This window comes from Apiospora marii (assembly GCF_038362585.1).
Source record: "Apiospora marii strain CBS 49790 chromosome Unknown utg000015l_segment0_segment0, whole genome shotgun sequence".
Lineage (NCBI taxonomy): Eukaryota > Fungi > Ascomycota > Sordariomycetes > Amphisphaeriales > Apiosporaceae > Apiospora > Apiospora marii.
Genome location: NW_027117386.1, coordinates 282297 through 306763, shown reverse-complemented (window position 1 = coordinate 306763; position 24467 = coordinate 282297). Strand labels below are relative to the sequence as shown.

The following is a 24467-nucleotide window of genomic DNA, read 5'->3' as shown; positions in this document are numbered from 1 at the left end:
TCCCGCATGGCCTTGACACCCCCATCAGAATTAAACTAGTCAACCCTCCAAATGGCTGAACCTATATTTTATATACACCAACTCATTGCTTTAAATGCTTAAAAACCCGAAAAAAATCCTATAAATATCAGAATTAACTGCTTTATTTAATTGCGATTTTTTCTAAAATTTTCCTATTTTTGTGATCGAATTAGGTAATAGATTCGTTGCTTTGCTGTTTTGAGCTGTATGGGAGGGTTGACTAGTTTAATTCTGATGCCTGTAGCTTGATCAACCACTCGCTCACCTCCTGGAAGATGGGTTCGCACTTCTTCTCTCGCCGCTTCTTTTCCTCGGGCGACTGCCAGAAATGGTGGGTAAAGCTATGTGTGCATCCTCTGGCCAGCGTCCACTTGTAGGTGCCCTCCTCAAAGTCGGCCTCCTGGTCCTCTTTTCCGTCGAGCCCCGCGAGCGCGTGTATCATCTCTTGGCTCTCCAGCCGCAGCATGTCCCACTGCGCCGCAACCATGTAGATCCAGGGCGGGAGATCCTCGCGTTTGGCATAGCACGGGCTCAGCACGGGGTCGCAGCGGTTCTGGCCGACCGAGACGTAGGCCCAGTCGAACCAGTAGCCCGACGTCTGCAGCGAGTCGGCGGGGCCGTCCTGGTACGGGCGCCGGGCCAGCTTGACGTCCTGCGGGTGGCTCCAGTCCACGATCGGGTAGAAGACGAGGGCCGCCTGGACCCGGCCCTGCAGGCGCGGCAGCTGGCTGGCCCCCAGCGCGAGGTTGCCGCCCGCACTGAAGCCGCCGATGGCCACCTTGGCCGGGTTGATGGGCAGGCTGGGGTCGGCGAGCACGGCGTCGGCGAGCGCCTCCACGTCGTGGACGCCGGTCGGGAACGGGTGCAGCGGGGCCTTGGAGTAGTCGAGGGAGACGACCAGCATGCCGGTCCGACGCGCCAGCATCGAGCAGAAGCTGTCGTCGTAGTGGGGGTTGCCCACGGCGAAACCCACGCCGTGGATGCAGAAGAAGACCGGCAAGGCGCCCTTTGGCTCACGGCCGGGCGGGAAGAAGATGCGTGTCTGCAGGCTGGGGCGGCATGGATAGCGCTTGATGAGGGTCGGCCCTGTCGATGGCGGCGGCGGGCGCAAGACCTTGTGCAATTCGTAGGCCAGTCGCGCCAGGCCCTTGAGAATCCAGATCTTGACGAAGCAGTCCAGACGGTGAAGGAACGGGAGCCGCACTTTCAGCAGGGGAGGGATGATGTCCTCGCGGATGGCTGCTATGGTCTGCGTCATCGTGGGTTTGGCCATCTTCCAAGGCTGTCTTGATGATGGGGGTCGTCACTACGATCAAAGGCACTGCACCGCTAAGAAGAAGAAAGAAAGACAGTCGGGGGAGAACACAAGGAAATAGTCGTGTGGCCTCAACAAATCGACCCTGGAAGAACACGATCCTTGGCTATCGATCGATGTGGGCCCTCATCTGTATCGATCTTGCCCGAAGCGGAGCATGACGCGAATGCGGAGTGGGCGGTCCGCAGCGGTTTGTGATGTGTCGCATTGAGCATCTGCGAACTGCATGCCTTTTGGAGTCCGCTACGATGTGTCTCACGATGTATCATGGAGGTGTCTGTAGTCTTGGAATGATATCTTCTCCCTCCCTGCAAAATATAAAACAAAAAACAGCATGACCTGCAATGCCAACTGTTGAGCGTTGGCAAACGGTTGGAAGCCAGTTGCTAAGCTAAGACCCTGGCTGAGATGCACTACTCGGCCACTCCCGCCGATGGAACGCGAGTCATGTCACTTAGTAGGATCTTGGCTGCTGCTGCACTACAACTTAAATATGGAGACGCCTCCTTCCCGGACCTAGTCAACCTCTGGCAACACCTTCTGTTGTTCCTTGTGCTGTTCCTTGTGCTGTTCCGTTTCATGCCACTGGGAGGCCGTCAAATTCAGCCACCACTCCAGCCCTTTGATCTCTTGCTCGACCCATTCAGTACCATATTTGGTAATACCGAGGCTGTTACGGGGAAGGTCGGCTGCCCCCTCAAAATCAATGAACACGACGGACCCATTACTCCGGCGCAGCACATTGCCCGGGTGCAAGTCTCCGTGGAGCAGCCCGGCGCCATGTACACGAGCCACGGCGTCGCGGCAGGCCTTGCGGTCCTCGTCGCTGAGTTGGAAGTCCGTGTCCCCCGCCACGTAGGTTTCGTTGAATATTTGTCGGAAGCTCTTGGCGTCCGAGATGAACTCGGACACGAACCCAATCACGCCGCGGCCGCGCTCCGTGACCAGGCCTAGGAACTTGGGACCGAGTCCGTCCACGGAGGCGGTGAACCTCTGGTGCATCCGGATCTCATTGCCCATCCAATACTCGTAGTCCGACCCATAGTCTTGGATTATCCAATTCTCATGGTTCACCACATGATTTTTCCAATACTCGGTGAGCTCGTTGAGCTCCTCGCTAGTGAGCTTGGGGAGCTCCTCGCCGACGATGAGGTCCTGGCTGATGAGCTCGTTGAAGTTCTCGCCGAGGTCGAGTGGGTGCGACTCGACCGAGGAATTTGGCGGACGGTTTTTCCAAGCGTCCGGGAAGTCGACAATCTTCATGACCATGGGCTGCTGGTCGTTGATGTCCGGATGGCGGACTATGTGGATCCTGTCATCACAGCCGGGGCGGTCCTCGAATCGGGGAGTAGGGATTTTGTCGAGCTTGACAAAAGTGTCGTAGTTGGCGCTCACCGAATCGTTCACGTCCTGGACCCCCTGCAGCTGCAAATCCGCCAGCGGCTCGGCGGTGATGGCATGTTGCGCCGACGGCCGCTGGTGCGCTGGCTTGTTCTTATCCAAGGACTCGGTGGTGTTGCCGGACTTTGCCAGGCGGATGCCCTTGAGCTCGTCAGGGTAGGTGCGCGGCGGAAGCATGGCGGCTGGACTCACGTCGCATGTCTCCCAGCCCAAGGGAAAGTGGGCGGCGGCATCGTGGGTTGCCGTGTAGTATCTGATCAGCCCGTCAACTCTAGCCCGAATGACGTAGCCAGAGTAACCTACCTTTTTGGTGGCCAAGATCCGGTTGGTGTCGCCGGCAGCTTGGTCTTTCCAGTATAAATATCTTTGTTGCAGCGTCTGGATGATGGAACCGCTGTTGGCGGCGCCCAGGATCATGACGACCTGGGCTACTCGAGATAACAATTTCATGGTCGGTGTGTTTAAGACTATAGGACCAGGTATGCCGTTGTCGGTGCGTCTCGAGTAGAAGCTTGCGGCTCTGTGGCACGGGCATATGCAAACTCTTTGCACCCCGAGTATATATATAGTAAATTCAAATATTATCACTGGACAAACACTTCCTTATCTTTGTCCCGGGCTTTGGCATTGTTTCCAACTGCGCAAAGGTCACGGCTTCTTTGTTCCAAAGGCATCGTGCCTCAATTCTCCATGACTCGTGGACACAATTGTAGGTTAAACGTCATAGTACATTCTCCAGTTTGGCCCTCAGTTTCTGCCACCAGGTACCCTTTTTCGCGGCCGCAACATTGGCCAAGACCCAATCCACCTCTCCAGCCACGGCATGCGGCCTGTCTCGGATGACATGGTGGCCGCAGTCTGGAATGTGCACATATCTGGAGTTGCTGGACAACGAAAGCTGCGCCTTCTTCATTCGTTCATCTTCCTCGTCGCTGGCCTGAAGAAGCTTGCGTTGTATCTCGAGGGCAGTATTTTGTCCTTCTGTCAAGGCTGACCGTTCGCTAGCCTCCAGTACCTTCTTCTTTGCGATGAACGAGTTTCCTCGGATGACGCTCAGGGGCTTCTCTCCCAAGACCCTTTTCCGAAGCTGAGCGGCGGCCATCTTGGGATCTAGCCCGCCTTCCTGGCCGGTTTCCACGAGAACCGCCCCGGCAACGTCACCCTGCGCCTGGTGCATGAACAGGCGGGCGAAGGCGCCGCCATAGGAATGAGCAATGAGTATGTAGGGGCCGGGCAGATGGCTGCTTTTCAAAAAGTGGAGGAGCTGGGACGTCGCCTCGGGGGGCTTGGGGTTCAGAGATCCCCGCTCGAACAGGAGCACGCGGCGCTTAAAGCTGAGGAGCCGGGCTAGCTCAGACCATGCGGGCTCGCAAGACTCGCCAGACCCGTGGAAGCAGATGATGAGCGGTGCCTCGGGGTCGGCTGGAGCGCCCAGCAGTTTGTGGCTGGGCTCGGCCAGGGCGGGGTTGAGGGACTCATTGGTGTCTGTGTCCATTCAAATCGAGATGATGCACGCAAGTAAATGGTGAAGTCGTTTTAGAGTTGGGGCAAAAGACCATCAGCCATCAGATAAGTTTCGTCCCATGATCCTGGGTGAGATTAGATTTAGGCAGCCGCTTTTGCCCCTGCGCTTGATTCAGATAAGCTCAGACCCGTGCGTCGGGGCTGGTTTTTCAGCTTGACATCGAAATAAACGAAAGCCGTTCGAGTGCAGCCAGTTGCGCATCTTATAGAGCCATTTTCCATTCGTTTGGAATTCCTATTTACACATCTGCATGCGAGATACCTCATGTCCTTGGGGTTGAGGACCCAATTGGGCGCATTTGGGAAGTGTTTCAAGTCGAGCTGGGATCGCTAGCCTGAAGCATTTACGGCTAATACTTCCGGTACCCCGCCAGCAATTCGAGGGGACACCACTTGCTTGCAGACACTAACAGGCGCTAAGACAGCAGTGATGGACGGACGCTGACCACCAATCCACTTTGGCACATTGCCCGCCAGGTTGTTAGCTTCAGCAACAGAAACGCGTCATCGCTGAGGGGTGCAGATTGAAGGATTACACGAGTTGTCATTTGCGAGCAATTCACTATCATGATGACCAAGTTCAATAATTTAGATTCAAGTAGACATCTAAAAGCCTACGCCTCGGGCTTGGGGGACTTCTGGAAGCTCTTCATGGGCTCGAGGCCCCAGCGCGCAAACATGTCCTTGTCCTCGTCGTAGCCGTTGCACTCGGTCGTCAGCATCTTGTCGCCGGTGAAGATGGCGTTGGCGCCGGCCATGAAGCACAGGGCCTGCTTCTCCTCGGACATGGTCTTGCGGCCGGCGGCGATGCGGATGATGGTGGCGGGCATGAGCAGGCGCGCCGTCGCCACCGTCCGCAGCATCTCGGTGAAGGCGAGCGGCTCGCGGTCGCCCAGCGGCGTGCCGGGGATGGGCACCAGCGCGTTGACGGGGAAGCTCTCGGGGTGCGCGGGCAGGGTGGAGACGGTGTGCAGCAGGCCGACGCGGTCCGTCGTCGCCTCGCCCAGCCCCAGGATGCCGCCCGAGCAGACGTTGATGCCGGCGTCGCGCACGTGGCCCAGCGTCTGCAGGCGCTCGTCGTAGGTGCGCGTCGAGATGACCGAGGGGTAGAACTCGCGGCTCGTGTCGACGTTGTGGTTGTAGGCCGTCAGCCCGGCCGTCTTGAGCTCCTGCGCCTGCGCGGCGTCGATCATGCCGAGCGTGACGCAGGCCTCCATGCCCAGCTCGCGCACCCCGCGCACCATGGCCGCCACGTTCTGCAGGCTGTTCTTGCGCCCGCGCATGTCGCGCCACGCGGCGCCCATGCAGAACCGCGTGCTGCCGTTCTCGCGGGCCACGCGCGCCGCCGCCAGCACCGACTCGACGCTCTCCACCTTCTTGGCCTGCAGGCCCGTGCCCTTCTGGTAGCGCGTCGACTGGGCGCAGTACTTGCAGTCCTCGGTGCAGCCGCCCGTCTTGATGTTCATCAGCGTGCACAGCTGCACCTCGGCCGGGTCGTGGAAGCGCCGGTGGATCGTGCTCTGTAAGTAGGCGTGTTAGCTTCATGGTGTATCACAATCATGCAATGAATGCAGTGGCTTCTGACGGCTTGGTGCACGAGCTCCATCAGCGGCTCATGGTAGATGGCCGCGATCTGCTCCCGGGTCCAGTCATTTCTCGGTGCGGTCGCGGCCACGGCGGCGCGCAGGGTCGGGTTCGTCTTCGCGGCGGCGTTGTTGGGCTTGGGCTCAGGCTTCGAGGTAGCGGCGGGTGGGATGGGAGGCAATGTTGACTTTGTCCAGGCTGGCGTCTCGACCCCGACAGCGGCATAGGCGCGGGTGCTTTGGGCGACCGTGGATGCGGGGTAGGAGACAGGGGCAGCAGAGGCAGCTGGGGGCACCCTCGCAGCTAGTCGGCGGGCCGTGTTCCTGAATGCCATGGCCAATGAAGAAAAGATGATGAACAAAAAAGTCAAGAGGAGAGAAAGGCAAGGTTAACACCCATCAATTCGAGAAGAATGTTTTCTATTGAACCCCCCAACCATTATTAATGCCCATGTCGTGATTGATCGATACCTCCTCGGTCCATCCCCCTCCGTCTGTCTGGCCCCGCGGCTAGACCCGGCGTTGGTTTCGGCCTTATTCTAGAGGCTGCATGCAGCTGGTGCACCTCAGCTGCTGCAGATCGGCTGCAGATCAACCGCATTACGCCACCACTCATGTCCGTCCCAGCCAGCGCAATGAGTCCAGCTACAGCTTAATTATACCTTAGTTACGTCCAATGAGACTGACCCAACCGTTCCTTTTCGATCCCGCAACCTTCCTGCGCCTTTTGTCTGCGTCTGAACAAATCCCGGAATGCGTATTTCTTGCAGACCTCCTCGTTGGAGCCCGTCACGACAAAGCGCGGGCCCGAGCAGTCGCGGGTATAATAATCGAACCCGTTGCCAATGAGCGTCGTCGTCCCCGGGGTGCAAGGAACACTAAGACCAAGATTCGGTATGCAGAGCTCGCCGCCTGTTTGCACCGCTCCGTCAGTCACTTTGTAGTCAAAAACCAACAACAAAGACGCCTTCTATACATACCTTGGTACTGGCCCAACGTGACGAGACCTAAAATGCCCCCCTCGACACCCTTGCCATCGTTGCAGCTCTCCTTGTTGACGCCGAGTGAGAACTTGCTCAAGAAATCGGGACTGTCGTCGTCGCAAACTGAGATGCGGCGAGATTCAGGCAGCTTTTCAAAGATGATCGAGGCCACTCGGTAGCCTAGTGGGTTCAGGGGTTCCCAGAGAAAGCGGATGAGGCGCGACGACTTGCCGAAAACGGCCTGGTAAAGCCCGGGTAGCATGTCGACACAGTTTCCCGAGTTCGGTATGCCTAAAAATTTGGAGTCGCGCGTCTTTTGGATGCCGGCGGTCATAACCAAGCCGCCTTGGGGCGCGCAAGTACCATAGTGGGCCGTCGCAACCTTGGCCTGGGCCAAAGTGTCAATCGGGGCCTTGGACATGTCGAGTTCCGGGTGCATCTTCATGATGGTGTGGCGGTCGACAACACGTCGCGACGGCTCCGGCGCGGGAAGGGGTGTGAAGAAAGACCAGAGATCGAGACAGTCGGCCAGCCGGTTCGTCGTCGTTGGGCCAAGCAGCAGCTGCGCGAGGTTCTCAAAGTTGGCAAACATCATCTGGTGATGTATGTCGGTGACGACGATGATGTCTTCGTCCATGAGCTCCGTCGGGCGGGACCTCGCCGACATTCGGTCCTCGGCGAGCTGGAGGAAATGGTCTGGGTCACCATCACCTCCCGTCCATGCCTCGGGCCAGTACTGGCGAATCTCGTCGAGGCACGCCTGAACCTTGCCGTCCTACGGAAGCGACGACGACTCCAGCTGCAGGCGATCCCGACCGCCCGGATCCGTCTCGAACCAGTAGCGGTACTGGGCTTCGTGTCTCAAGCCTCGCAAGTACGCCAGGACGGCGGCGTCGTCGGCTTGCGCGGTCGTGGGGTCCCAACCGTTCATCATCGACGCCATCATGTACTGCTGAACACCAATGGACATGGGAGCTTGGGCCTCGCTCTGGGACAAAGACCGCCGGGATGTCGGGACCGGCATGTCGATCTTCCAGTTCCAGTTCCAGGTTTGCATCAAGCGGACTCGGTGCTTCCCGAGCTGGAAAGTGACGACGGCGCTATAACTGTCATTGGCAAAGTGGACGACATGTGAGCCAGGCGCAAAACGCTTGGCGACCTCCTCTACATCCATTTGGGGAATTGTTTCTAAAAGACGGCGGATGGTCTCGATCTCGTTCGTGGCATGGATGCCGCTCTCGTTGAGTTTGGCGAAAATCTCGGGCATGACGCGCAACTGGGGAAATTGGTCAGCAGCCAACATGACAGACGTGATAGCCATAGCACGAAAGGGTATGAAGACGACGCAACAAAACTCACCATTCTCTCGTCCGTGGGGTGGGCGACGTTGCCGGCCCAGCCGTAGTAGACGCCGAACGGGTCGCCTTCAATCTTGTCATTGGTCTTGCCCAGTTTGACGAGGCCAGTGTGGCCGCGCTCGGCGTCGTCCAGCTCCTGCAGGGCCTTGATCTTCTCGGTGCTCGGGCTCGATCGGTTGCGCTTGCTCAGGAGTGCATCGAGGGTTTGGGAGTCGGGCACCCATTCGGGGCGGTCTGCCAGTCGGTACGGCATCGCGGTATGCTGTCGAGGTGTGGGAGAGCTGCAATGATTGAGAAATGATGTGTGAATGATTGGGGTTGAGCAATACTGGGGAGCAATGATTGGGAGATGCAATGCTCGGGAGGTGTAATGCTTGGGAGATACACTGCTTGTAGGTAGCTGTCCAATGCTGAAAAGCCCTGTGCACCTGCTAGCACAGTGCTGGCCTGGGAAACAATGCCTTCCATCTTTACACGCGATTTCCTCTGGTGGTACTGTAGTGGTAACTTCATCGAATAAACGCATCGGGGCCAATTAAAAGCAGTGTGGGCTTAGGCCGAGTTTCGAGTCGGGTTTGATCAAATTACGTATGGCCTGTAGTGGGGAGCTATCTTGAGGACTTGGGTACATTGATATTTCAGATTGAATTACGATTAGAACATGGCGTAGGTGAAGCACAGCCTACACCACGCTATCGAAATCGTCCCCCTTGAGGTAGCTCGTCGACGACTCCGAGATGGCGTCTTCGTCGCGACGGTCGTTGCCGTGGCTGACGGTGACGGTGGTCTGGGTGGTCTTCTTGATCTGGCGCTCCTGGCCCGCGACGAAGGTCTCGTCGCGGGGGCTCTCGCCGGCGCCGACGGTGAACTCGTGGTGTCCGCTGAGGCCCAGGACCCGGGGGTTCTTACTGCGGCTGCTGGTGGCGTCGTTGTCGTCGAGGCGGCGGTGGTTGGCCGAGGAGGAGAAGAGGTTGGTGGCCCGTCGCGCCTTGCTGGTCGACTTGAGCTCGGTGCCCTGCGACCGGGACTTGGACGTGGACGACCCCCCATGGCCGCCCAGGCCTTCGCTGTTGCCGCCAGTCGTGGCGCGCACCACCTTGGCGATCAGGGCGGCGATGTTCATCTCGATGTGGAGCTTCATCATGTAGACGAGCGGGTGGAACTGGAGGTAGACAATGTCGTTGGGGATCGACATGGACGCAATGAGGATGGCCTAGAAGACAGTGGCATGTAAGTAACTACCGCTAAAGCTGTCATTGTCGATAGAGACTTACATCCAAGGCAATCGAGCAGCCGACCATGAACAGGTTGAACCGGTACAGCGGCATGTACTTGGTGAGACCATTGTCGATGAGGTTGCGGCGGATGAGCATGACGAAGTAGAGACTGAGGGAACTGTCGACGAAGAGGAAGATGACCTTTTCGAGCCGGTCCCAGATCTTGTTGATGTTGACGTACTCGTCCGAAATCTGCAGGCGGGCAGGGATCCAGATGCAGTAGACGCTGATGTTGACGACGCTGAGGATGCCAAAGACGCTCCACCGGATCGTCCGCATCTTCTTCTGGTCCAGGGCGAGCAGGGCGATCCGGTTGATGATGATTTGGCAAATGCACTGGATCTGGATGGTCCAGAACGTCACTGCGCATGTTAGCAGGTGGCCCTCGGTGTATCGGCGGTGCTCTGCTCACAAATAAAAAAGTAGATCCAGAAGCTGGGCTCAATGTAGCCGCGGATGTGACACCAGCACAGAACCCCAATCGTCATGGACGCCGTCCACTCGGCCCAGATCATCATGGTGTAGGACGACACCTGCCCGGTGCGCTTGTACATGGCCTTGGACTGCTTGTAGGCCTTGGAGGCCGTGAAGAGCCCGGCCGCGATGGTGACGCCCCATATGATGCTGATGATCATGAGGTCGTCCACCGAGCTGTTGTGCGGCTGGTACCGGTCCGGGATCAGGAACCCGGGCATCGTGGCGGATTGGGCGGGAAGGTTAACGAGAGTAACAGGAACGAAACAACAAAAGAAGGTGGATGGCCACAAAAGAAGGTTTCACGTGGGCGACAGCCTTGTTATAAAAGAGTTTGCACGTGGACTTTCAGGGTCCTACTATACGTTAGATGGGGTGAAAGGTTTCGACCCTGACGAGGTTGATTGTGGCGGGAGCCAGTCTAGGAGTAATAAACAAGCTCCTCTTAGGCAAGAGGCTAAACTGTACTGGTTTAAGAGTTTATATTTATATATAAAGTATTAATATATTATCGATCGATGAAGTTTAAAATTATTTAATTAGTTTTATATAACGCTTTTTTTTTTTTTTTTTTTTTCCTTTTTTCCTTTCCTCCCTCCCTCTTTTTCTTTTCTAAGTACCATTACGTATAACCTCGGCCTGGTTCGTTACCGTTTCGATTAATCTATTTATTAACGTTATTATCGAACCTATTAATTAACGCTTAAAATTAAATATTTCGTTAAATATTATTAAAAAAAAAGGTTTAAATTAAACTTTAAATATTTTTTTTTTTAAATTCGTTAAGCCGTTTAATTTATTTTTTAAAAAAAACTTTCTTATTAAAGTTTCGTATTTCTTTTAAAAAAAACGATAATCGATTTTATATATTTTATGAAGTTATTTTAATTAAAGGTTTATTTTTTTTTTATATTTTTTATATACTTTTAAAACCACGGGTATTTTTTTTAAAGTTTTATAATATTAAAATAAATAATTTTATATTAATCGTTTTTTATTTCTTTAAATAATTTTTAATATATTCGGTATAAATTTCTTTCGGAAATTTTTATCGCTATAATAAATAAATATAACGAAACGAATATATTATATTTTTTAATAAATTATAATAAATAATATATATAATTATATTAAATAAAAAACTTTTAAGTAATCGATAAAAGAAATAAGGATAGCTTTTTATACGTAATTTATTAAATTATTACGGGTAATAATTAAAAATAAAATTGAAATCGGAAAAAGAATTTTATAATTATCGGCCGTTATTAAGCTTTTATCGATTTATAAGAATTATAATTATTAAAATATTTTTAAAAATTTCGAAAATATCGAATATAATATTTTATTTTTAAGTTTATTATTTTTAAAGTAACCTATTCTTTATAAGTCTTTTATTTTTACCGGGAAACTTTAATACGAATTGAAAAAAAAAAAAAAAAGAAAGAAGTGATAAACAAGCGGCGCGTTGGTTCCGCCTAGTGAGGAACCGCATCCCGGGAGCCTGGGTGTAGTGTATGCGTTATGGTCGATAGTGGGACAAAGCCCAGGGCCTAGGAAGGAATGCTAACGCCTCATCGTATATCTGCCACCAAGGATCCATGGGGAGGACCCTTGGCCTGGTGGAGCGGATTGATCATGACTCCAAATTGGGGACCGTCTGCTGCTTAGCCCCTCGGCCAGTGCGTCCCGGCCAGCTGGTCCGGCTCTCCGCCCTGACTAAGTTCTCCCAAGTGCCTGGCTAGGAGAAGTGCAGTGATCGCCGCCCTCGATGCGCGCATAGATGCGGGACATCATCTAGATAGGATCGGGTGGGTTGTGATCGAGTCAGTAACACAAGAAAACTCGCTAGTTCCTGGCATTGAAGATCACGAAAAGAACTGTGTGTTCATCTCAGAGATATCAGTCGCTTGCCAACTCCAGAATAAGAATCTCGACATGGAGTATATTAATTAATGCAGCAGTCGGTCCGTGCCGTGACTGAACACATTTGGTGAAGTGGTGTATTACCGCGACCTGTCAGTTCCATAGCACTGAGGACGCAACACGGGGTTGATGACAAGCTTGGCGTGCCCGGGGTACTTTTCAACTGTACGACCCGAAGAGTTTTGCTTCGGAATACGCCCGTTTAATGTTTCCGAGAAATATCTGACACGCGTGACAGCCAAGGTCATCCCTGCCGCGTTCCACGCTTGCGGATGATTGCATCAGCGCCGGTAAACTATATCTTCGGGGCACTAGGCCAGGCGGATCCGGGGCGGACAACTGAGCTGGTACGTGCGTTTCCCCTTTTTCCCTCCCAATAAGGTTCAGCTAAGGCACTCCAGATGGTTGACCTAGGTGAAAACTCTGCCAAGAAGAATAAGCAACCTTTCGTTGCTGGTCTATCCATGTCGAGGCTGCACTGCAAAAGGCGTTGCTCAACCACTTGTTACCAATTGCGGTCGCTGGACCACGAGCGAACCGCCCCTAGTATGCCCACTATTGAAATCGACGCAGTGACTGGACTACAAACCTCGGACTACTCCCCGATCCTTGGCACACTCTATCGCTAGATAACTGTTCACTGAGATGGACAGACTGGTGAACCGTATATACCAGTGCTGCACCCGGGAAGTCCGCTTCGCTACAATCTTAGCTCGACAGAGGCATGCTGATAGGCGGCCAACCAGAGGAGTATCAGGCGTCATTGGCTGTATAGATGGAGGGTCGGAAACTATTCTCCTGGACGGCTAGGCTCGGCCAATTTGATTACTGCCGCGCGAAAGATCTGCTCTCGTATCTCGTGGTGAGATCCACCCGTAATCTCCAACCGCCTTGAGATGGTAGGTAGTAGAGTAAATGATTTTCCTGGATCGATTGCGCTCATCATCAGACGCGTGTCAAACTTTGGTACGACTTTGCATTATTGTTGAACAGGCGTGGGACTCAAACACTCGGCCTGGAAGAGCCAGGAACTGCTGCCCTTGCCGATCTTGGCGTTGGGCTTGACATCTACAACCAGCTGACGGCAACCAACAAGATCTCCTGGCTAAATGAAGACGAAGGGGACGGCGAGCAGGTAGGTGTGCTTGCTCTCATACTGATACGTTTTAGCCACGCTAGCAAACACCTCACTTATCAGACAAGGGCGGAGGACCATTAGGAGAAGATATTCGAAATTAATCCTAACCCGGGAACAGAAATTCCTCGTTGATACGGTCCAGCCCCTCGACGGCCAAACTACAACTCGGTGACCTCCTCCAGCAAAATCTCCCTCGCGGTGACGGTACGCTCCAAGCTGTTCCATCGTATATGTTGTCTTGGCCTCCACGCCGCCCGTCAGCCGTCTCTGGTGCTGTTATCTCTCTCCCAGCCAAACAGAATATTACATTCCATGCAGCAATGCCGCACCATTGCTTTGGACACAAACACATCGTGCAGTCTATTAACTGTGGCCTATTTGATTATAGTCTTGGAATCGGTTCCGATCCGCTCTATTCGGTGAGATAGAGAGGCTTAAACACATGCTCCTGCTCAGTTTTAGCCACCTTTACCATTCCCTCGCCTTTAGCGAGACGGTGCAGTCCTCCTCGAGAACCCGTTGCCGCTCAGCCAACAATTGCCCCAGTGCATCGGCAGGGCTATCCACCCAAGTCCGCTGCTCCTCTTGCAGTTTATTCCGATGACTTCAGTACTTCATCTCCAGCTTCTTCTCATCCTCGAGTTGTATCCTCTCCTTCAAGCACGGAAGGCACAGTGACGCAAAAGCATATGCACAGAAACTCGCATTATCGGCCAGTTAGTCATACAGACGGTTATGGTGTCAAATTCCATCTCCCATTCTACTTTCATCCTCTTAACCATCCTCTTCATCCCATTAGCCCTGGTCCTCTTCGCCGCCCGATACTGGCTGATCCGCCAGGTCGAAATCCAAATCCATCTCTCTGCTTGAGGGGCCCCGGGGCTCCATCTCGCGGGTGGATTTTATGGGTGGGTGGGTGCTGAGACGTAGTACAGCATGTACTCGCCCTCGTTTTCGTCGCCCATCCGCCAGTCGTCATCTTCTAGATAGGCCATGTCTTCCGGGACGTGGACCTGCTCTCCGTCGTCGTGGTCATACAGCCGCAGCACGTCGCCTCTTCCATCCGGGCGGCGGAAGTGCACGATGGCGGCCAAGACCAGCTTCATCTTGCCCGCGGCTGACTCAAATTGACAGGTCTTGAATTGCAGTCTCTTAAGCTGTTGAAAAGTCTTGCGTGCCCCGGCGGTGGGCTTGTACCACATTCGCACGACCGACGTCTGGTTGGTTTCGTACATGAACTCGAACTTGCCAGACTTTCTGCGGACGATGCCAAACTTTTTGCGGATTATGGCCTGTAGATTTCTCACTCCATCCCATTCGATAAGGCTGCCGAGGGCGGAGTCCCGACGGGTCCGGTCGTCCGCGTTGTAGCGATCCCAGGGGAGGTGGGGCGAATCGGCCAACCGTTTGCGGTAGAAGGGCGCTCGGAGGAGGAAAGGGAATCGCTTCCAGAGGACCTGTCGCATCAAGTTGGACTCTATCACAACCAGGAACCGTAGATCTTGGACACGGTCGTACTCCAGATACTTGGCAATCTGTCTCGCGGCGCACCATCGAAGAATGGACTGCTCCTCCACTGGCTTTGGGCCAAAGTTGGGGTGGTTGCGGGGCTCGTAGTCTTTCCACATCAGCTGCACCAGGAGACAGCGTTCCTCGTCCTTGGCCATATGTCGAAGCTCGGGGTCTGGAGATTGGTGGCATGGGTGTAGTCGGTACTCAGGTTTGATGTAAGCCAATAGGTAGCGTCCGAGGACCAAGCTCAGGTCGATGGCGCGCAAGTCTTCTGCCACATTCTCGTTGCTGCCATCTCGAGAGATTCTATCTCGAACAATTTCGGCGTCGTACTTTGCCGGGCAAGAGCGCATCAACAATTGGCTCTGGAACATGTCGTTATCGGCGTGGGCCTGGCGGATGTCTGGCAGGTGTTGCAAGGCCTCTGAAATCGCTTTCTTTTCAGCCGCATAGCTCCAGCGGATCTCGTCGGCTTGCGCGGTCGACATGTTTCTGTACCTTGGCGTCGCAGGCGCAATTGATCCAGCTGTGGGGGTGAGGCAATGGGCGAATATCAGGTTGCGGGCTGTTGAGAAGGGTGTTGTGGTGTAGAGCTTGGCTTTGGTGAAATCCAGAAGTGTGGGTGGGTCCACAACAACAATTGCTCTTGTAAACAGTAGCCTCATGAACAATGCAGTGGTGTGATAACACAATTGCTAGATTTGCTTGCTGGTGCAATAGGCTCTCAATTTGGCAGAGGAACCGGAATTGGTTGTGGTTAGGCGTTCTGCCACCATCAGTGAGTGCAATGGCAAGTTAGCTACGAAAAGTTGCAGAACCAAGGCAAATCACCAATTGCTATCTTTAATTCAACAATGCTGTCATCGATGCATTCTACTCGTATGACAGCTACGTCCGGCTTCATTTGAGATTTTTTAGAAAGGATTTCTTCCATCAATCCAGCCTACTTCAGATATTTCAGGGATCATGGTCCAACGCCTTGGCACCCGGCAAATAAGTAAGGTTAACACTGGCATTGACAGGGCTGAAGTCAAAATCACGGACCTAATGTTAACCTTGGACATTGGGCTGCAACTTAGAAGTGACTGCATGCGTTGTATGCAAGTTGTTCTCATACATTTTGTTCTCTCCCATCTATGTTGCTACAGAAGTCATCCACCGACGCCTGCATATGATCATACACTGCTGCCCCCATCGCCCCTGTACTTGTAGTTTGTCATAGGCCACAGTGGTCGCTTGACTACGTCGGGCCACGTCTGGTCGATCTCTTCGGCCATGTCCTCCAGTATATAGCGGTCCATTCGTGTCAGCCCCGTGGCCCGGAGGCTGGTGCCGTCGGGCTCTAGCGGCCGCGTCGAGAACATGTACATTCCCTTGTAGTCTCCCAGCGCTTCCCCGACGTATAGTATGTCGTCTTCCATCGGCACTCTCACGGGCGCCCCGGACGCCACATGGACGCAGCTGAGCGTCGCCCAATTCAAGTCTTGCCCTTTGATAAACAGCATCTGCCCCGCGAATGCCTTGGCCAAGATCATGTCGATATAACCCTGCTGGTGTCTGTCCAACGCTCTGTCGGGATCTGTTCGGTATGCGCGTTTCGGCCAAACCCAGCGGACTCCTCCCAAGGCATCGGGAATCAAATCTAGATGAAAGTCGATTTGGTTGAAGCTCCGCTGATTTACCTTGATGTGGTCGTGTGCGAACCTTCCCTTTGCGTTTTGCTTCTGGCGGTAGACGCCGGCCTGCACCCAAAGGCTGCCATAGTCGGACAAGGCCTCAGCCCCGCCAGCGCAGCTGTCGTCAAAGATGCCGATCCAATCTTCGGGGTTGCCCTGCAAAGTCACCAGCGGCTCTTTGTACTCGGCCTCGACTCCGATGATGGCCGCCATTAGAATAAGGATGTACTCCTCTTGCTCGAGCTCGTTGCGGGCCTCTCCTTCCTCGTATAGGTCCAGCCGGAGAGTAGCGACTATGTAAGCCTCGGCCCAGCCCCAGTCGCATTCTGACGCCAGTTCGTTGACGATGATTCCCAGGTCGGTCGGTTTGTTATCTTCTGTCAGGACCCCGGCGATCAGTAGGAGCTGGCGGGTGTTGGTCCAAAGTGCCAGGCTCGGCGGCTTCCGGCACGGCATTTGGTGTTGTTCAAGACCCGGCCAAGCACAGTAGTTGGCCAGCACCGTCAGCATGATGTTTTCGTTCCACGCCGGGTCAAATTTGGCATGGTCGTCTGGACGTTGCAGAATGTCGTCGCGGGCGGACACCGAAATCACCTTGGTCAATGGAAACGGTGTGATTCCGGTTACCCCCTCGCGGTTTTGATAGTCGCGCGACCACCAAAGCGCCCTCCGTAGCCAAGACTGCTTACGCAGCAGCTCCGTCTTGGTCAGCTTCCGCATAACCCGCACCGGCAACCCCGTGGAGGGGTCCAGCCGCACGGTCTCCCGGCAGTCGTCCAGAAACACACATTCCACCTTGGGCAATGTCATGGCCCACTCGATATCTTCCCCGACCCATAAGACTCGGGCGGAATCGCCCCCACGGCAGAGAATTTTCGCATCAGGTGTACTTCGTACGGCTGCCCACAACTTGATCTCATACATGTATTGCTTCTCCATTGCGATCTTCAAGTCTTTAAGCTGTGAATACCGACCGCCGAGAACAACGACTCGACTCTCGTTGTCGTTCTCCAGAAAGTCCCAGTCCACGCGGAATGCCCAGTCCTTCGTCGGCACCTGTTCCCACTCTATGTCGTCTTGGTTATCAATGTCGGTAGCTTGGCAGTTTGTGACCTTCAAATGGGGGTCGAGCTTCTCGCGAATGGCGCTAATCGTTCGGTCCGAATTGTGCGATGCGCAAAGAAAAAGGCCCATCCAGCAGTTTGGAGTCGTATCCTGCTTGACAGCCACCGCGGTCTCGATCAGGCGGCCCCAAAATACCTCGTCTATGCTGTTGGAGAGCAGTTCGACGTCACAGAAAACGATAAAGCCGCCCGGTAACTTCAGCCTCTCTCCGCGATACTTTTTCGGGCGGCTCCACCTTTCCTCCATGACGAAGTCTTGCCGACTCCAGATCTCGACTCGCGCACGTACTTTGGCCAAAGGGCCCTTGCCTTGCAGCAACACCTTGTTCATCAGCCGCTTTTCGTTTTCGGTTCGCATAATCATGATGCCCTTCGCTTTGGGGAGCTTTTTCAATGTCTTGATTACAATGTCAGAGAAGAGCCCGGTGCTCTTACCGGTCTCCGAGTCGCTCTCGAAGTAGTGGGTCGTGACCTTGTTTTTCGGATACTGTTTCAACTCCTGGTAGATTTCGTCTTTCTTGGCCTCCCATCCGGTGCAGGGAACCTGCTGTAAGCGGATAAGTTCTTCGCTGGCGCTCATCATTGCGTTGCGGGTTGCGTTTGGTCGAATAAGGGTTTGGTGATAATCTGTGTGGCTGCAACTCAGTTTTGTACAAAGTCAAACACCTCTCATGGCGGGTAGGAGGGAGATGCGCGTAGCCAAATGCACAAAATTACCCAAGTCTTTTTGGAAAATGGCAGCTGAACGAGAGAAGCTGGTCAGCTTACAGCACTTTGGGACTTGATAGCACCTATCAAATAGCCTGCGGTGGGGCACAAGTGAAGCTGTACTGAAAAGCATTTGAGTTGGGTGGCTTTGCCCTGTGGAAGTAGCTAGGAACAATGATAATCACTTGAGGGAAACGCACTTGAACACCTTGGAAATGATAGAAGATTTCAAATGCACTGGGACAATTGATCAATTAAATTCAAGTAAGCTGAGGGGCTTCCCTTCTTTTTAGCACTTGGTTGACAGCTTTCTCGACCTCTACTTTTGTCCACTCCTTCCTCCCCAACAACCACTCACCTAAACACATCAACAAGTACCGATTTCTAGTTCTTTGGGAGCTCACACCGTCTAAGCAATTTGTTTTCGTCCACAATCGCAATATGTCGCGCGTTCTTCTCATTCAGGTAGCTAGTCAAGAGACGCGCGAGGGGCTGTCGAAATGGGAGACCTTGTTGTCGCAGGCCACAGCCCAAGGTGTTGACATGGCTAGCGACGAGGATGGACGTGCGTCCTCCAAGCGATCGCAGTGTGGGGATGTATGCAAGTATCTGTGGGAAGAAAGAGAGGGATCCCTTTGTGTCGCGAGATCAGTTCTGGCTGTTGGTGCACCTGAAAGCGGCTCGGGTGTGGCTGGGCGAACCCAAGGCGAACCCAAGGCGAACCGGCTTTGCTGCGGTCGTGGGCTAACAAGTACGGCAATCTTGGATTTTGGTGTAGGGAGTTTGGCGAGACGCCCAGCAGCCAGCAGTACGCCAAACACTGGATGCAGGAGAAGAAGCTGAACGGTGAGATCCTGAAGGCCATGGGTGATGAGTCCAAGGAGGTAGAAAGTTTCGTGAATGGCAGCACGGCAGAGGACTGGGGTGTTCACATGTCGGGCCCAGCATCGCAAAGAAGTGGCGGATCGGTGGTAGGCCGACTTTGACCAAAGATTGGTCAACTTTAGATGATCTTAGTCCAGCGGTGCTTGAGGATGTGTTTTCGATGAGATGTCATACCCAGGGTGCACTGCTGGAGGGAAGCCCGGATGAAACGGTAGTTGCGCATAGAGAATGAATTTTTCGATTCTACCGGAGACCTGCCACGGATCATGTAGCTTTTGCTAAATCGATAGGTGTATAAACCTGTACAGGTTCGTCAACGAGCCGCCATTTTTGAATTACAGAACTAAGATTATGTACTACAGAATTTGAGTGCCAGTAGCTGGAGGCCTACATGCCCATCCACTCATGAACATGCTAAACTGCATTGTCACTCAAAGAGACACGTTGACGGCGCCATCCAACTTGATATCCACCTTCCACGTGGCGACACGTCGCTCGGGGTCGTACGAGTCACATTCCTTGCCTGGCCCCTCACTGTCGAGGACTGTGATCTGGGCGATCTTATTATCCTCGTCCAGGTAGCCAAAAGCGCCGTTGATCTGCAGCTGCCCATCGGCAAAGCTGAACTCAATCTCGGACACGGTCTTCTGCTCGACACTGTCGCCATCATCGAGGTAGAGCGACCCGCGGGCCTTGCCGTCCCGGCCGGGCGCAATCACGAGGTTGAAGGGCTCCTTGCGGACGTCGGTAGTGGTGTAGCCGGACTTGACGCGCAGGGGCAGGACGGTGCCGCCGCGGACGTGCAGGGGGATGTCGGTGAAACTGACGTTGCTGAGGTCCACCGCGGCCCCGGCGCCCTCGAGCTTCTCCCACGTGTCGAACGCGTAGAACCGGTCGTCGGGGAAGTAGGCCGAGACGCTGGTGGCGTTCTCCTCGGTGACGGGCGAGACGAGGACGGCGTCCCCGTAGAAGAACTGGTGCTCGATGGCGGCGACCCGGGCGTCGGCCGGGTAGAGGAAGAAGAGGGGGTTGAGGCTGGGGGTGCCGTCGGCGGACTGGCGGTGCAGGGCGGTGTAGATGTAGTCGAGCAGGCGGTAGCGCTTGTCGAGGGCCTTGCGGGCCGACTCGGCGACGAGGGGCCACTGGTAGAACTCCTGGGGGATGGACGTGTCGCCGTTGTGGTTGCGCATAAACGTATAAAAGGCGCCGAGCGAGGCCCAGCGCGCGCACAGCGTCTCGGTCGTGTTGCCGCCGAAGCCGCAGATGTCGGACCCCACCATGGGCACCTGGTACAGCGCCGAGAACCCGAGCATGCCCGCGATAGAGAAGCGGTACTGGTCCCACTGGCTGAGGTTGTCGCCCAGCCACTTGCCGACGTGCTTGCCGGCGCCGGCAAAGGTGGACCGCGTGATGACCATGGGGCGGCGGTTGGGACGGCGGGCCAGCATGGCGTTGCGCGAGGCCGTGCTCATCATGGTTCCGTACAGGTTGTGCACGTCCAGCTCGACGTGTCCGTCGAAGTGGACAATGTCCGTGTCGAGCGTCTTGTTGGAGACGCCCCCGTACGCCGCCACCGTGTTGGCGTTCTTGATCTGGTACTTGGGCGCCAACAGCTCTTCGCTAGATCGCGGGAAGCCAATGGCCGGAGCGTCCGGGGCTGCATGGATGTTCTCTTGCCTCTTGATGGCGTGGTTTCCATGGGATACCGAAGAAGAAGACTCAATGGTCTGTCTCTTGCCATGGTTGGGATCACTCGGAGCAGCCAGCCAGGGCGGAGCATAGCTCCAGGAATCCGGCGGGTACGGAGAGCTGCCGGGCTGAAATTCGGCGGGGAAGCCGGGGATGGGCCAGGGCTGATCGCGCAGGGCCGGGCGCTGAGGAGGGAAACCGCCGCTCTCCGACGTCTCCGCGACATCGGCGCCAAAGTTGTTGAAGTTGGCCGCCTCGTTCATGTCGATCCACAGCGCATCGATGTCGACGCCCTTGTCGGCCGAGAAGAACTCTACAAACTCGTCGCTCCACCACTTTTGCGCGTCGGGGTGGAACCAGTCCGGGTAGGCCGTGACACCGGGCCAGACGACGCCCTGGAAGATGGAGCCGTTCTTGTAAACGAAGTAGCCCTCCTCGGCCGCCTTGTTGAAGGTGGTGTAGGACTGGTTTCTGTCCCGGGTGGTGGAGTAGGCGACGGCCGGGTCGACCATGACGACGTAGTGCTGGTTGCGCTTGTGCAAGACTTCGACGTACTGGCGCACGCGGTCGAGCGGGAAGCGGTCCGGGTCCGTCGTCATGACCTGGCGGTCGTACATGTAGTCGATGTCGGTCCACATGGTCTCGAGCGGGATGCCGGCCTCGCTGTAGTTGGCAATCACGTCGGCGATGGCGTAGTAGTCGCGGTAGCCGTAGCGGCACTGGTGCAGGCCCAGGCCCCAGTACGGCATCATGGCGGGGAGCCCCGCCACCTGGGCATACTGCTGCGAAACCTGGGTCGGCGTGGGGCCAGCTAGGAAGTAGAGGTCGATGATGCCGCCCACGACATTGTACTCGAGGTACTGCTTGCCGTCGGCGGTCTGGTTGATCTTGATGTCCATGCCGCTGGAGCTCAGGAGGAAGACGCCATGGGTGCCACTGGCAACGCGGTGGTCAAAGTCTGTGTGACTTAGTTAGCCACTGCACTCAAAGAAGAGTTGGGTACTTACAGATGGGGTGGTTCCCGTAGAGGTTGGTGCCGTAGGGAACACCGTAAGCATCCCGGGACCACATGGTGCGCGTGTAGTCGGTGTCGTTCAGCCGAAACGGGTCAGTGTGTTCGCCGAGACCATAGAGGTTGGGGCTTTTGGGCAACGAGGTTCGGAGGCGCAGGTACTGGTCCTGGAAGACCAGCGGTGCCGCAGCCGAGTCGAACAAGACCTCACCACTGAGCGCTGTGTCAGATGCGGCTACGGGGGGTCAGGAGAAATGGGCTAAGTACCTGTCTTTGCGCTTCACGGAGAAGGCAAATGGGGACTCTGTTAAGGAGAACTCAAGAGCCGCATCTTGAGCACCCACCGACGCGGAAGCATCCGGGCGCGGGAAGACGCTCTCGGGAACTTGGTAGGCGATGGACTTTGCATCTTCGATCTTGACATGAAGGCGATTTTCTTCTCAAAATCAGCAAGCAGCACATGTAAAGTCTATAATAACGCCTAACTAACCGTTGTCATAGTTGACAGTAAGCTTCAAGTCCTCCACGTCGCGGCCAAAGCTGTTGCATGCATCCCCGGCAAGCTTGAGAGACGCCGTCAGGCCATGGGTGGACTGCTGCACATTGCTGGCAGTGTAGCCGGGGCACGCGCTCGACGGGTCCGAGGAGGTTGGCAGCTGTCGGTTCGTGATGGCAGCGGCGGCTGCGACACCCGCAAAGGCGGCTGTGAGCAACATCATCGCGAGGGGGGAATTGTGCTTGCGCGATGGAGAGGGAGGCAGAAGCGTGAGAGCAAGAGACGCTGAGGGGGGTTTCTGCCTGCCGGGGCGACGAGCTATTTATCTACGGACATCCCCCTCAACGTATGATGCTGGGCACACCACTTGCAGTAACGTCATGGAAGTCAAGTGCATCTTGCGATTCCCGCTCGGGCAGGATGTGCCAAGGCGCTGCTTTGAAATTAGCAGGCGGTGTACATTGCTACCTGCTCGTCTTTTTGCTCTGCCCAAGGCCCTGGAACCAATCGCCCGACTCCGACACCCCTGTCCTCGCCGACGTGCCCGACTCCACCGGCTATTTTCTGGGGAAGCTGCTCAGGTGAGGGGGTTTGGGGGGCCTTCTCCACAGTACTCAATTGTCGCGCGACGGAAAAGTCCTGGGAACCGGGGCAAGACACGATTGACGAAAGACGCGGGCTGCCCTCTTGTCCGCCTCCATCCTTCGCCAACTGGGATAAAAAAGGACCGACCACTTGCTTGACTCCGTCATCTCCGTCCTTGGCCTGCCCGTCAAGCCATTTGCCATGTCAACCCGCCTCCCCAATCGGCCCGTTGCGACCACGGGGCCCCTGTCGCTGTCGCTTGAATGCTCGTCTAGTCTGCCATGGGCATCCCCGGGATTGAAGTGAGCCCTGTGCACATGTTGGTAAGCTGATGTTCTCATGGTGTAATGGTTGGTTAGCTCGCGATCTCACTTACATCCGTCCACATCCTCATCAATGATCGGTAGCTTGGTGCACCCAATCGCCTCTTCCACCGACTGCGACTGGAGGGTGCTGCACTCGCTGCCGTTGCAGCGGGCGTCCATGGCGCGCTGGAGGGAATCTTCTTTCCAGCCAAACACGTAGTCGCCGTGCTGGGTGAAGCCATTCCTGTACAAAACGCATGAGCTGCGATGCAATTGAAGTTTAGATCAGAGGAAGTACTCACTTGTCGTTGGTGCTCCAGAAGAACGGCTGCGAACCGTCTTCTGGCCACAGGTCTTTGTCGTTGAAGGGGCGGGTCTGCAAGGTACGTAGATTAGCCAATGCGCTCGAGAAATCTCTGCCTATCCGACACAGCCGGATGCAACATCAGAAATGGAACACCAGACGTACATCCCACATGGTTTCCAGCATAACCTGAGGTATCTTGACGGGGTGGCTGCTCGGGCACACGCCATCTGCGCCGACGTCGTACGAGCCGGAGACGGGATAGGCGACGTGGCTCCTGTGGTCGGGACTATCCGTGTTGACGCCGTCCCAGCAGGTCGGGAAGGTAATGACGGAGCGCAGGCCGCCGGGGCACATCTTGTCGGGCAGGGCCTGGCTGTCGGGGGCGGCGCAGTTGAGGTGGCTGGCCTCGCCCGTCTCGGGCATGCAGCGGTGGCAGACCTTGCGCGTCGGGCCCGGCCCGTCCGTCTGCGCGGCGTCGCCGACCAGCATGCGGAAGCCCGGCTTGAAGGCGGTGACGTTGGTGCCGGCCTGGGGCGAGGGGATGTAGTAGACGGTGATGCCGCCGTGGCCGTCGAGGAAGAGGTTGGGGAACTGCTGGACGCGCTTGTAGGTGCCGTTGCGGGCGCGGAAGAAGAGCACGGCGGTCCAGTAGTTGGACAGGTCCTCGGTGAAGGTGCAGCTGGTGCACGTCGACAGGCTCGGCAGGTCGTGCGTCGCCGGGTCCATCGACGCGTTGAACGAGTTGCCCCCCACGATCTGGTGCAGGTGCGGCGACGGGATCGAGCCCGGCGTCACCAGCGGGTCCAGCCGCTCGACCACCAGCTGGTTGCACTGGAACCGCAGCATCGGCAGCATGCCTTGGCCCGAGGCTTGGTGGCCCGTCCAAAGGCCGGCGAGAGCTAGGGCCTTCCAATGCATGGTTTTTGAGTAAGATGATGATACTGTCGCGAATTGATTGATGACCTACGTTATGTCTGTCGGGCCAGGGGTGGAATGTCATGACATGGTTTCTGGTGGGATTTATCTGAACCCCAAATGATGAAAGCCCTAATAACTAAGACTGGGATTTGATTCAGCAGCCGACCAATTTGCCGTTGCAGATGGGAAATTGACTGCATGATCTCCAAGGATCGTGGCTCTTTCGGCTTTCCCCCAAGCACGAATAGATTAA

General features: G+C 55.3%; 11 protein-coding genes across 11 annotated transcripts; all 11 read right to left on the bottom strand.

Moving 5' to 3' along the window:
- Positions 1-241: 241 nt before the first annotated feature.
- On the bottom strand, positions 242-1279 carry PG985_016441 (Alpha/Beta hydrolase protein; the record flags this gene model as incomplete). The annotated part of the gene is made up of 1 exon (XM_066836207.1): positions 242-1279. One exon carries the CDS (start codon positions 1277-1279, stop codon positions 242-244), a length of 1038 nt encoding a protein of 345 aa, XP_066675958.1.
- Positions 1280-1852: 573 nt separating this feature from the next.
- PG985_016440 (uncharacterized protein) lies at positions 1853-3187 on the bottom strand (the record flags this gene model as incomplete). The annotated part of the gene is made up of 1 exon (XM_066836206.1): positions 1853-3187. One exon carries the CDS (start codon positions 3185-3187, stop codon positions 1853-1855), a length of 1335 nt encoding a protein of 444 aa, XP_066675957.1.
- Positions 3188-3458: 271 nt separating this feature from the next.
- On the bottom strand, positions 3459-4232 carry PG985_016439 (uncharacterized protein; the record flags this gene model as incomplete). Its single annotated transcript, XM_066836205.1, has 1 exon — positions 3459-4232. One exon carries the CDS (start codon positions 4230-4232, stop codon positions 3459-3461), a length of 774 nt encoding a protein of 257 aa, XP_066675956.1.
- A 643-nt stretch (positions 4233-4875) lies between these two features.
- On the bottom strand, positions 4876-6179 carry PG985_016438 (Biotin synthase; the record flags this gene model as incomplete). Its single annotated transcript, XM_066836204.1, has 2 exons — positions 4876-5781; positions 5847-6179. The coding sequence occupies 2 exons, from the start codon at positions 6177-6179 to the stop codon at positions 4876-4878; spliced, it is 1239 nt and encodes a 412-aa protein (XP_066675955.1).
- A 332-nt stretch (positions 6180-6511) lies between these two features.
- PG985_016437 (uncharacterized protein) lies at positions 6512-7494 on the bottom strand (the record flags this gene model as incomplete). Its single annotated transcript, XM_066836203.1, has 2 exons — positions 6512-6756; positions 6825-7494. 2 exons carry the CDS (start codon positions 7492-7494, stop codon positions 6512-6514), a joined length of 915 nt encoding a protein of 304 aa, XP_066675954.1.
- Positions 7495-7602: 108 nt separating this feature from the next.
- PG985_016436 (uncharacterized protein) lies at positions 7603-8438 on the bottom strand (the record flags this gene model as incomplete). The annotated part of the gene is made up of 2 exons (XM_066836202.1): positions 7603-8103; positions 8187-8438. 2 exons carry the CDS (start codon positions 8436-8438, stop codon positions 7603-7605), a joined length of 753 nt encoding a protein of 250 aa, XP_066675953.1.
- Positions 8439-8867: 429 nt separating this feature from the next.
- PG985_016435 (uncharacterized protein) lies at positions 8868-10157 on the bottom strand (the record flags this gene model as incomplete). Its single annotated transcript, XM_066836201.1, has 3 exons — positions 8868-9398; positions 9460-9824; positions 9875-10157. The coding sequence occupies 3 exons, from the start codon at positions 10155-10157 to the stop codon at positions 8868-8870; spliced, it is 1179 nt and encodes a 392-aa protein (XP_066675952.1).
- A 3742-nt stretch (positions 10158-13899) lies between these two features.
- PG985_016434 (uncharacterized protein) lies at positions 13900-14997 on the bottom strand (the record flags this gene model as incomplete). The annotated part of the gene is made up of 1 exon (XM_066836200.1): positions 13900-14997. One exon carries the CDS (start codon positions 14995-14997, stop codon positions 13900-13902), a length of 1098 nt encoding a protein of 365 aa, XP_066675951.1.
- A 687-nt stretch (positions 14998-15684) lies between these two features.
- PG985_016433 (uncharacterized protein) lies at positions 15685-17889 on the bottom strand (the record flags this gene model as incomplete). Its single annotated transcript, XM_066836199.1, has 1 exon — positions 15685-17889. One exon carries the CDS (start codon positions 17887-17889, stop codon positions 15685-15687), a length of 2205 nt encoding a protein of 734 aa, XP_066675950.1.
- Positions 17890-18490: 601 nt separating this feature from the next.
- PG985_016432 (alpha-glucosidase) lies at positions 18491-22322 on the bottom strand (the record flags this gene model as incomplete). The annotated part of the gene is made up of 5 exons (XM_066836198.1): positions 18491-19018; positions 19346-21549; positions 21599-21816; positions 21871-22039; positions 22094-22322. The coding sequence occupies 5 exons, from the start codon at positions 22320-22322 to the stop codon at positions 18491-18493; spliced, it is 3348 nt and encodes a 1115-aa protein (XP_066675949.1).
- Positions 22323-22955: 633 nt separating this feature from the next.
- On the bottom strand, positions 22956-24214 carry PG985_016431 (uncharacterized protein; the record flags this gene model as incomplete). The annotated part of the gene is made up of 4 exons (XM_066836197.1): positions 22956-22993; positions 23061-23233; positions 23292-23365; positions 23459-24214. The coding sequence occupies 4 exons, from the start codon at positions 24212-24214 to the stop codon at positions 22956-22958; spliced, it is 1041 nt and encodes a 346-aa protein (XP_066675948.1).
- Positions 24215-24467: the final 253 nt, after the last annotated feature.